Genomic DNA, 12,496 nt, shown 5'->3' on the forward strand with positions numbered 1-12,496 from the left:
CCACTCATGGAGACTCGGCGGGCCGTGAGCGGCAGAGACTCGGTGCGCTGCAAGCAGCACCCATCCTGCTCGCGGCAGAGAGAAGCAGAATCTTGGCGGGCCACGAGTGGCACCACTGTTTGTGTGTGTGTGAGAGGGATTGTGTGTGTGTGTGTAGGAGAGAGCAATGGTGTTAATGAGAGAGAGGGAAGGAGCCTGTGTAAGGATGCTTGCATGAATGAGATAAGGAACCTAAGTATGTGTAAGAGAGGGGGACTGTCTGAGGGAATGAGGTAAGGGCCGGAGCTGGGGCTGTATTGGGGATGGGGGGGAGAGGGGGCGCGGAGCAGGCGCAAGGCAGAAGGTTTGCCTAAGGCACCTAATACTCTTGCACCGGCCCTGCCTTTAGTCACCTTTTCTCTCAGACTATGCCAACTCAGGTCATATATTCGCTCTTCTGTCACACACTTGGTGTTCACCCCTCTGTCACACGGCCACCCTCCACATTCATCTTTATTAAAATGTATTCTGTAATCACTGATTTATTGTCTCCCTCTAGGAGAGTCAGGTCTGGGAAAATCTACACTGATCAATAGCCTCTTCCTGACCAATTTATACAAAGATCGAAAGCTTCTCAATTCTGAAGGTAAAACTTGAGAAAGGGCTCCATAGGTCTGTCCCAGTCAGCAGAGGACGCTGCAAGCAGTAGGAAAGTTAGTGGATGGGGCAATTCCACTAGATCTTGCCAATGTGTGTGTTATTTCTTTCTTTCTGCAGAACGTATCAGCCAAACTATAGAAATCACTAAGCACACAGTGGAAATTGAGGAAAAGGGGGTGAAACTGAGACTCACAGTCGTGGACACTCCAGGCTTTGGGGATGCACTTGACAATGCAGACTGGTGTGTATTTTATCTCTTGCGGCAACGGTCATGAGGCAGACTGCAGTGTTGGGGAGAAGGGACAGGTTCAACCTCGGAACACCATGTACTAAACATTTCTTCCATACACACGAAGTAGGTGGACAGCTTTAGTTCTGGAATATAATGTTGGTGGCATGTGCAGTCCCAGACACGCAAAAGGACATTAATGGGAAGTTTAATGCATTACTGAAATTGTGCTGGACTGGCTTTGGATTCTTGACACTTAACACTGTGTCAGACAGATGGGGGGCAAATATATTGGGAGAGTGGGTGATTAGCTGTGTTGTCCACAGCAACCAGTGAAGTCACTTGGGGTTAGAGAGCAATAGATATTTAGTTACATAGCTGGTTAGTCTGAAAGAAGACGAGGTCCATCACATCCAACCTTCTGATTGCGAATAGCTCTCCTAGGAACACAGAGATTGTAGGCAGATAAGGGGCATTGGTCCACCCTGTCTGACCATATGTGCCTACTCTGCTATCACAGGTCTTGCTCGATCTGTGGTCTTCTCCCGTACATGCTTGAATTCTGCCACTTTTTAAGCTCCTACCGCCTCCACTGGACATCTGTTCCAGGCGTTCACTACCTTTTGGGTGAAAAAGTATTTCCACATATCTTTTGTAAGGTTTCCTCCATTTAGCTCATATGATGATCCCTTGTCCTTGACGGTTTATTCTCTGGGAAATGCTTCCTTCTGGTTACCTTATTGAAGACTTTTCCTTCTTTCTTTTAGAAAGTATATCGCTATTTTGATGGCCTTCCTTTGAATTGCCTCCACCTTACGACTATCCCTTGTTTTGGACGTGATCTCTAGAACTGCATACAGCCCACAGCGTGGGGGGGGGGGGTGTCTCACTGGAGACCTGTACAAAATCGATATTATTTCCCTCTCCTGCTAGTGATACCTTCCTTTATGCACCACCCAAGCTCACTATTAACTTTGACAATTCCTTTGTTACACTGACTGGTTACCCTGAAGTCAGCCGAGATGATGACCCCCCAGGTCTCTTTTTGGGGGGCAGTGTCTTCAAATGGGTTTGTCTTGCACATACTCTGACAGGAATGAGCCTCTCTCATAAGCCACTGTTTGTTGGGTACAATCTTGATGTCTCAAACTTACTTCTAATACTTGTCTTCAAACTTGCATTACGCCAGAGAGAGCTTCTTTCTGGTATACAGGGTGTAATACGTACAGACAACATATCAAGGTGTGCGTTGAAGTTAAGAAATGTGAGAAATGCCATAGCGGGTCAGACCAAAGGTCCATCAAGCCCAGCATCCTTGTGGCCAATTCCAAAGAATAGGTCCAATCCAATCCTTGGCTTTCCTAAATCGACATGGCTAATAGTGGTTTATGAACCTTTCCTTCAGCAACTTTTCTAAACTCTTAAAACCCAGCTCCTCTAACTGCTTTCACCACATTCTCTGGCAATACTGTAGATTCAACAGCTTAATTGTGCACCGAGTGCTGAAGCACTTTCACCAATGTGTTTTAAATGTGCTACCTGTTATCTTCCTGGAGTATCTGCTAATCCTATCACTACTGGAAAGAGTAAGTAGCTGTTTCCTGTTTACCTGTTCCACCCACTGGAGATTTTATTGATCTCTATCATGTCCCTCTCAGCCATCTCTTCTCCAGGGTGAAGAGCCCTAACAGGTTTAACCTTTCACCATAGGTAAGCTGTTCCATCCCGTTTGTCATTTCGGTCACCCTCCTCTGCACCTTTTCTAGTTCTGCCATATCTTTTTGAGCTGGGGTGACCAGAATCGCAGTAATCAAGGTGTGGTCACATCATGAATCGATACAGAGACATTATCTGATGTGATCTGAATAATTCTGTGTCATCTGCGAATCTGATCGCCTCACTTATCACTCTCGTTTCAGATCATTTATAAATATATTAAAAAGCGCCAGTCCCAGTACAGATCCCTAGGACACTGCACTATTTACCTCTCTCCATTGACAGAAATGTCTATTCAGTCCAATTTCCTTCCTGAACTCATTACCAGAATACTTATCCACTCCCTCATCTCTTCCTGCTTAGGCTATTGCAACCTACTCCTCATAGGCCTCCCGGCAAGCCATCCTGCTCCACTGCAATCTGTCCTGAATTCAGCTGCGTGACTTACCTTTCGCCGAAATCGTTATGCTCACATAACTCCTCTTCTGAAGTCACTGCATTGGCTCAATGTCCTTCCCCGTATACAGTTCAAGTTCCTCTTTCTCACCTACAAATTCCTTCACTCTGCAGCACCTCACTATCTCTCCTCTCTTATCTCTCTCTACACCCCTCCTCGTGCACTCTGCTCATTGGATAAGTCTCTCCTATCTGTGCCCTTCTCGTCTGCTGCCACTTCCCGACTCCGTGCTTTCCACCTGGCTGCGCCGTGTGCTTGGAATAGTCTTCCTGAACTGGAGCGTCATGCTCCCGCTCTCGCTATGTTTAAATCCCATCTAAAGACCCACCTTTTTGAAGCTGCTTTTAAATCTTAGGCCTGATTATCTGCTTTTAGCCTCATTAACTAACTTTCTTTTTCTTTTTTAACCATTGTCTTGCTTTATGAAATACCCCACGTCTCTTGTCCTGTACATTTGTCTTATTAGATTGTAAGCTCTATTGAGCAGGGACTGTCTTTTTTTCTGTGTGTTTGTACAGCGCTGCATATGTTGTATAGTGCTATAGTTATGATAAGTAGAAGTAGTAGTAGTACTTCCTTGGGTAGATATTCATAATCTACACAGCTAAGTAACTTAGCCGGATAACATTTACCCGGCTAAGTTACAAGAATATTTAGTAGCTCAACTATGCTGCTGAATATCCATATACAAGTTGCTACTTAGCTAGATAAGTTATCCAGCTAAGAAGCGGTACCTCGATCTGCCCACTGCCTGCCCCCAAGTTAGCCAGATAGCTGACTAGGTGACTTATCCGGGTATCTAGCAGCCACCGAACAAAATCATATATTTAGCGGCTGCTAGATGGTCGGATAAGTCCTACTTATCCTGCTCTCCGGCATCTGACTATCAGGTCTCCCGTGTACTTTCTTTTGGCCAAGTTCTTTTTAATACACTGGTGGCACCCGATACAACTGAGACTATTTTGGCATCTTTCTGCCATATTTTCTTGGTCTCTGACTGCTTCTCTTGGTGCTTGAGGATCCCCCTCTTTCTCTACACATTGTAGAGAACATCCACTTGGTTCTGACACTCCTGTTGTCAGTGCCAGTCATGTGTTTTCTCTTCAGCAGCTGTATGTCTATTTTTCTTCCACTGAGTTTTTTGTCGGCTCGAATGGGAGTGTCCCACAGCTTCTTCATTCTCTGCAGTGTTGTGATTTTAGTGTCCTGGTACATTGATGTTCTAGCGTTTATACGCTTTCCAGTGGAGGAACCGTGCCACCTTTACTGTGTCTCTCTGCATATAGGCCTTCTGACATCAGTACAGAATCTGCATTTGTCGTTTTACTGTTTTCTTTGTTTTGTTTTGTTTTGCTTTATGCTGGCTGTGAGCCATCCTGTCTGTAGTCTGCTGTCCTGAAGTTATCAATCTCTCGTCTTTAGGTTTAAGTTGATTTCTCCATATTCATTCCTGTGTCAGGTTTTGAACTTGTGTTTAAAACATGTCTTCTCTTGTTTTTGCAATTTCTACTGCTTCTTTCTCCATGTGTGCTGGTGAATTCTCATTTATTCCTTCTGTTTGTCAGAACACGTGTCCAAATTTAAGGATGGAGACCAGTTGTGACTGTTTACTTTTGTACTCTATTTCAGCACATTTTGGGCCAAATTTTTAAACCTACGCGAGGGCGTAGATTTGTGCGTGCAACCCGGTGCACACAAATCTACTCCCGATTTTATAACCCTCCCCCCTTACTGTTATCTGCTAAGTTGCGCCTGCCTCCAGGCAGGTGTAGGTTACGCGCACCGGTAATGGTAATGATCACAGGAGCTGTAAAGCTTCAAATCATCTACAAATAGTAGGTGCAGTGTTATCTGTGGATCATTAGTCTTTCTAGGATTAAGGTTAAGAGCAAATTTACAAATGTGCAGGAAGAGTAAAAGTCTGTGGGTACTTGTTTTTCACAGATTTTGCACCACTTTTCAAAGTGAAAAAGTTTCCTTTGAAAATTGAATGGGAAAAAGTGCCCTACCAAACCAGCACCTGCTATTTGTGTGGGTACCTTTCCAGCAGAATTTATGCGCATACTTTTTGAAACTTGAAATATTTGTGTAAATTCCGACCCCCTCCGTGATCCACCGTAACTCCGTCCCCGGATTGCCTCTCTCTGTATGCACATAAATGTACGTGCATACAGGACGGGCACTTTTCAGAGGCGCCAGTTAAGCAGCTAAAATGGAGTGGAGAAATAGTCTGGTGGTTAGAGCGGCAGGCTGCAAAGCAGGGAAGCCAGCATTCAAATCCTGCTACTGCTCCTTGTGACCTTGGGCAAATCACTTCATTCTCCATTGTCTCAGATACAATGTTAAATTGTAAGCCCTCTGGGGACAGGGAAGGTACCTGAATGTAACTTGCTTTGAGCTACCAATGAAAAGGCATGAGCTGAATATTTTTTTATGTTTATGGGTTGTTGTTTTTTTTATTATAAAATACTTCTTAATCCACATAAATGCCTTTGAAATTTGCTCCGTAGCCCAAGAAGTTAATAAGAGCACTCAGTAGATTCAATGCCATACAAAAGGTGTTTCTAAATATCCAATACAAACAAGAGCTAGTGTATATCTAAATGTTTTATCAACAATCAGCAAATCAAAATTTGATTTTAATTTTTAATTTTTCTTGTTTATTATATTTTTAATTTTTTAATTTCCAGATTTTAACTTCTTAATTTTTTATTTTTAGAGAGGAAAAGAACTCAGCACTGATTGAAAACATAACAGATTGAATTCAATACCAGTTGTTGCAATCACAGGTGAAAAACTCACTTTTATTAACTAAATATAGAAAATCCATGATTCTTCTTTCTCATATTTCTTCATCTCTCTCATATTTTTCTTATATTGTTCAATAAAGTCTTTTTCAAACTCTTCATCAACAGCAACAACAATGTATCCTGTTACATTTTTGTTTGTATATCTTATGGGATCACTGCTGAGCTGTACATACTCATCGTTGTGCTGACTTGAACGCCCAATAAACTCTACTTTTCAAGCAAATCGTGTTAATTCTTTAAGAGGACAGAATCACAGTAATTGTTACACAAGAAGAGAATTGAATATTGGGCATTCAGATAAGTGCAAAACGTCTTTACGATTTGCTTGAAAAGTAGAGTTTATTGGGCGTTCTTCAAGTCAGCACATCAATGAGTATGTACAGCTCAGCAGTGATCCCGTAAGATATATGTTGCGCTGGGAGTGGACCCTTGGCCTGGTGCAGGATTGGTACGGCCCTCCAGTCGGACCCGGAGAGCGCCTGCCACCAGGAGGCGGAGCACAGGAGGAGACAGAGGCTAGCTGGAGCTTCACCAATAGCAACCCAGGGATCCCTCAGGTTGAGCCCTTGATTACCCGGGCCGCCTGGTCTTAGGTGGGCCTCACAGAGTCTCCTAGAGAGAAAGTTCAAGGGAGTACCCACCATGAACAAGGGTGCACGGTTGGTGTTCAGATAAGGAAGTCCAGAGGTCGCAGGAGGCCAGAATAGAGTGTCTGAGTGAATGGCGAGAATCAAGGCCAGAGTCTTTATGCAAAATGGTCAGCCAGGCAGGGTCGGTAGCAAAGGTCAGGTCAAGCAGGAGGTCGAGTTCCAGGTGGCAGTCGAGAGTAGTTGATGTTCCAGACAGAGGTCAGGGCAAGCAACAATCAAGGAGTAGTCAAGAACAGGCAAAGGTCAATACTGTGAGATCAGTCCGAAGGGTACTACCGGGGATGGAGAGATGAAGGAGCAGGAGACGCTGGAACTGGAGACACAGGAGACGCTGGAACAGAGAGACCTGAACAGGAGACACAGGAGCAAGACACTGGAACTGGAGACACAGGAGACGCTGGAACGGAGGACAGCAAACTTGCTATCACTAGGTGATCGACCCGATAGCCAAGTCAAGGAAGTGACGTGAGGCACTTCCTTTTGTACAGAGATCAATCTGGGTGCGCCGCGGAGCTGGGACCCGTCCTGGGTGCGCCGCGGAGCTGAGTGCGCCGCGGAACTGGGACCCGTCCTTGGCTGGTCAGTCCACGCACGCATGCCTAGGGGTGGGGCCGACGCCACGGAGGACGCCAATCCCTGCCGTGAGGCCTGGCTGGAGCCAGAAGGTGAAGCATCAGGGAATACCGCTGCTGAACACCGTGGCTGAGTGGAGCTGGCGGCAGATGCAAGGGAGGCCGACCCAGGACTGGCTGGCATGTAGGAAGGGTAAGCGGACCCGGGAGCGGGTCGGGCGCGAGCGGGACACGCAACAATATACATTGCTATTGCAGTTGATATAGAGTTGAAGAGTTTGAAAACAATTTTATTGAACAATATAAGATACATATGAGAGAGATGAACAAATATTAGAGAGAAAAATCATGGATTTTCTATATTTAATTCATAAAAATGAGGGGGTTTTGACCCGTGATTGCAACGGCTGGTATTGAATTCAATCTGTTATGTTTTCAACCAGTGCTGAGGTCTTTTCCTCTCTAAAAATAAAAAATTAAGAAGTTAAAATTTGGAAATTAAAAAAATAATAAACAAGAAAAAATAAATAAAATTTTGATTTGCTGATTGTTGATAAAACATTCAGATATACACTAGCTCTTGTTTGTATTCCATACAAAAGTAGTGACCGGGAATCTCCCTGAAATATTCCTCATTGGATACATATGTTAGGGATGACAAATTGTCCATCTTCATACCTCTGATGGCAGGTAGTCTGACACATTTTCAGAGTGAACGTGATGCACTCAATCAATCCAGGCTTCATGCTCTGCATTTCAAAGCAATCGTCATTCCCTGCTGTACTGAGGTTTCGGTTTCTCTTGCAGCTGGCCCTGATGGCTTTATTCAGCATCGTCTTGTCTTGCCCTTTTGTTCTGTCGTGATGATGTTATTAGAGTCTACATGATCGGATGTTCTGTCAGTGTCTGTTACAGTAATCAGCTTGGAAATTGTAGGTAAACAAGTGGTCAGTAGCTGTTGAGGACATTATTCGCGGACAGTCTTCTTGTTGTTAGTTCCTTCTGTCTGATCAATTGATTTTTGCAGCTTGCCAGGTCTTGGTGGAAAGATGTTGAATGTTTAAGCCACAAACGCTGGGCACTTCATGGGCATCAGGATTTCCAGCCCTTTCGTTGATACTTCTGGCCACTCCCTAATGTTGATGTTTGCCTTTCCCTTGTTCTTTTGTAAGTTGAGTAGCCATTCTGCTTCTCTCTTGTGCTAAATGGGATCTTCATATACATTTCTCCAGAAGTTATCTGTTTCTGCTTTTGTTGGTGGTGTTTTAACTGCACTAATGCCCTTTCCCCAATGCCCTGAAGAATTGCTTTGGGTTCTCTTTAAATGTTTTTTATTTGATCTGAAGTGCCGAAAAGTGCGAAAAGCAGAATATAAAAATCGAAATAAATAAATGCCCCTCATTTCATATATCCATAGCTGTTGTAATTAGGCTGTTATTTTCAGTTTGTTATTGGAGTATGTGAATTTAAGGTCTTCTTCTGTTAGTGCAGCATGGCTCAGATTGATGTTTTAGATTGTTCTCATTATTTTTGGTGCACGCGATTCTTATCGGGACTTGCCACCAGTGACCCCTCTGCACACAATGATTAACTTTTTTCTTTTATTCTGGCCTTGTGCCCTTATTGGTAGGATTCTCTCCAGAACGAGTTTTGCTGCACACTGTTGTTATCTGATTTATCCTGTGATATCGCTAGATGGTCCCTTTGTGCAGTCGATTGCATTGTAGATCTTACTTGTCATGCTTTTTTACTTTGGGTTTCAGGTTTAACTTAGGTAAGTCTTTCTCCACACCTATCCATAGCCACATATTCCAGGAACTCAGCCACCAGCTCTTCCCTTTCCTAATGTCTCACTTGCCTTTCCTTTTGATTCTGCTTCCTGGCCTGATTTACATTGCTCTCATCCTCCTATGTTGCCCCCTTTTCATGCACTGGTATCTCATTTTTTTTTTTTACCTCTTCCAATTCTTCTGGCTGTTCCAGCACCTCTCTTCTGCTTTCATTTTAAAATCTCTTTGCATAATTTCGTGGCAGGTGCTTTGTGCCTGCTTCCGTGCAGGTACAAAGTGCGTGGGAACAAATGTACCTGTGTCGTGTACAGCCGGTGCATTTTCTTAGGAAAACTCTATGAGAGTTTCCCTTTGAAAATGAGCTTGCAGCCTTACATGTACAAAGTACTCATGGGACTGCCTATGGGCAGTTTCAAAATTGTCCTCCCCACATGTTATTTTCTCACAAAAAGCTTGTGCAAATATATGTGGCCACAGCTATGCATGCATACTTTCTTTTTGAAAAGTTAATGGATAAAAATTGCAATTTGAAAATTGCCTTCTAAAGCTCTCACAAATTTGATGAATCCCATATACATCATTGTAGAATTCCTAGTAGACTTCCTTGCCAATATCTTTATCCCAGTTGACAAACTTAATACAGCCCTGGAATGTGGAGTTTGATACCATGCGGCTAGAACTGGAGCCCTATGGCTGTAGCGCTTCTAACGATTGAAGGCCTTTATTTTATAAAGATATGCATGCTTTTTTTTTCTGGAAAAAGTACCTGCAGAAAAAGCCTGTGCAAATCTCTGCAGGTACCTTTCCCCACAGCAATAATTAAAGCAAAACTGCGCACATTGTATGGCTTCATTAGTGCAAATCTCACAGGTAAAAAGTAGCTGTGCAAGCAGTTTAATTATTGCCTTCTCTTTGCATAGATGTAGGTTTATCTTTTGGGGAAAAAACACTGAGATGTGTATCCCTTGGGCTCCAGAGCATTGAATTTCATGTCATTTACACTAGAAAATAGCGAGGTTAGAGAAAGGACCAGTGGGTTAAATCTGTTCCTGTTTAGGCCATTCATAAATGATGTAGAAGAGAGGATGAATAACAGTATAGCCACTTTTACTGATGATACCAATTATAGAACTGTTCTGGATCCAGTCTTCTACCAAAGGCTCTAGACAGGTGATGTCATTGTTCAGAAGAATGGATCAGGGCTTTATTACCACCCAGCAACTGAACTTGAGACTTTTAAACATTTTTGGCCCCACAGTTTCCTACAAAAGAACATAAGATATGCCAAACTGGATCAGCTCGAGGGTCCATCAAGCCAATATCCTGTCTCTAACAGTGGCCAATCCAAGTCACAAGCACTTGGCAAGTACCCAAACATTAAATAGATCCCATGCTACTAATGCCAGCAACAAGCAGCAGTTATTCCCTATTGATTAAAAGCAGTGTATGGACTTCTCATCCAGGAACTTATCCAAACCTTTTTTGAACCCAGCTACACTAACTGCACTAACCACATCCTCAGGAAACAAATTCCAGAGCTTTATTGTGCATTGAGTGAAAAAGAACTTTCTTCGATTAGTTTTAAATGTGCTACTTGCTACTTTCATTGAGTGCTTCCTAGTCCTTCTATTATCTGAAAGAATAAATAACCGATTCACATTTACCCATTCAAGTCCTTTCAGGATTTTGTCGACCTCTATCATAACCCGCCTCAGCTGTCTCTTCTCCAAGCTGAACAGCCCTAACCTCTTCAGCCTTTCCTCATAGGGGAGCTGTTCCATCCCCTTTATCATTTTGATTGCCCTTCCCTGTTCTTTCTCCATCACAACTATATCTTTTTTAAGATGCGGCGAACAGAATTGTACACAGTAGATGCCCCCCCCCCCCCCCCAGAAGGTCCAGGAAGCAGAATCCTGGCTTGGGAATCAAACAGGTCCTCTGCATGGCAGTGCACCCCAGTCACCACTGAGTCGCCTGGCTGGTCTAGGTCTTAGGCACTCTGTGATGGCCAGCAAGCCAGGTCTAAGGATTCCAAGCCAGGCAGCAGCCACTAATGAAGGAGGAGTGCAGGTTTAGTTAAGAAAATGATCTTTTCTTTCTGTGGGGGCCCATACTTTGAGGAAGGATATCAGGAGACTAGAAAACGTTCAGTGACGAACAATTAAATAAAAGAAAGGACTGGAGTTGGGAGGGGGAGGGCTGCCTTACAAGGAGAGGCTTATCAGACAAACAGGCCGATGTAATATCCCGCACGTAAAAAAAAGTGCGTCCAAAATAGATGCACGTTCTTTTGAACGTGCGCACATCTACCTCTCCTGGGCACTCGATGCAATATGGAAATGAGTTGTTGCACTAAAAGGGACGCACAATGGATAATTTGTGCATCCCTAGCTCTCTGCATTGGGAGCCCAGGAGAAGTGGCTGTGCCCACAACAGCCTGGCCAGAGTCCCTTCCCACCCCCCCCACCCCACACTGACAAGTATCAGTGAAAGGACCAATCCCCTTTCAGGACAGCTTTCTGAAAAGGGATTGGGCCTTTCACTGACATATGACAGTGAATGGACCAATCCGGCAGTAAGTGAAGCGGTGAATAAATTAATATTAAATAAGTGCCCTGTGTGCAGGTTACCAAGACCGACGCTACGTTTATGAATGTCCATTTTATTCCGCAGTAGCTAATTTACTAGCACAATACGCACGCACAATATACACGGCCCTGAGCATATATATTGTAGATATGCGCCCCGAAATGTTCTTTTTAAGTCAAGGCCTTTTTTTTTTTTGCATGGTGCTGCTTTCTGCACTTCCTCCTGGTTAGTACTGCGATGATACAAAGTAGGAGGAACCACAGAAAAGTGTTTTTAGGTTGAGCCCTTGACACGTGGCAAGACTTTACGCTTGCTCTGGGCAGGTGTAAAAATTGATGGGCCAAAAAGTGCACCTTGGGAGCCTGGGGAATTTTTGCATCACGTGGAAATAGCTAATAGCCTTATCTGCATGGCATTTACATGTGATGAGCGCTATTAGCTATGTGCGAGTTTTGGATGGACTGATCTCCTTCTTGTATCCGGGGTTATGGATGAACTTCCAAAATGTGTGTCCAACCGCTCGTTAACCTGTGTATTAGTCTCAGCGCATAACATTGCATTGGCCTGAAAGAGAGCTGTGTACTGATCTGCAAAATGCACAAAACGGCCTGAAACACAAGAAATGCCAGTTTCAGTCTTTTGCACGTTTTAACATGTGTAGGGCTCATTTGTGAAAAATGTTGCCCCTTACATGCTAACGTGTACTAAAATTCTGCTATTAATGATCTGCTACAATGTACTATCAGGCAAAGCAGCTCATTAATGCAGAATTCAGCAAAAAAAACCCAAACAGTGCACAAAGATATCTTCACAGGCCAGTTTTCACAAAAAATAAACAAAACAAAAAGCTACACCTCATTGAGTTATCTTTTTTAGCTGAGCCTGGTAGCAAAATGTCTCGCAGATATTTGCTATAGAGCTTATTTGGAAATGGACCACTAACATGCAGGAAATCACATGGGTTAATACGTTGGCCCCTAAATCTCTCCTTGGAAGAAACCCATCTATCTTCAGAACAACTAACAGAACAGAAGCACCTTCTGA

The 12,496-nt window shown here is 43.6% G+C and overlaps 1 protein-coding gene across 4 annotated transcripts in view; it reads left to right on the forward strand.

Annotated features, from left to right (window-relative positions):
• The window catches only part of LOC115097274 (septin-4-like), a 128,351-nt gene that overhangs the window by 76,804 nt on the left and 39,051 nt on the right, over positions 1–12,496 (forward strand). For all 4 annotated transcript variants that reach the window (XM_029612944.1, XM_029612945.1, XM_029612943.1 and 1 more), the window contains 2 exons: positions 539–625; positions 757–880. In XM_029612944.1, the coding sequence (XP_029468804.1) occupies positions 539–625; positions 757–880 (211 nt within the window). The remainder of the gene's footprint in view (positions 1–538; positions 626–756; positions 881–12,496) is intronic.

This window comes from Rhinatrema bivittatum, chromosome 8, assembly GCF_901001135.1.
Source record: "Rhinatrema bivittatum chromosome 8, aRhiBiv1.1, whole genome shotgun sequence".
NCBI classification, from domain to species: Eukaryota; Metazoa; Chordata; class Amphibia; order Gymnophiona; family Rhinatrematidae; genus Rhinatrema; species Rhinatrema bivittatum.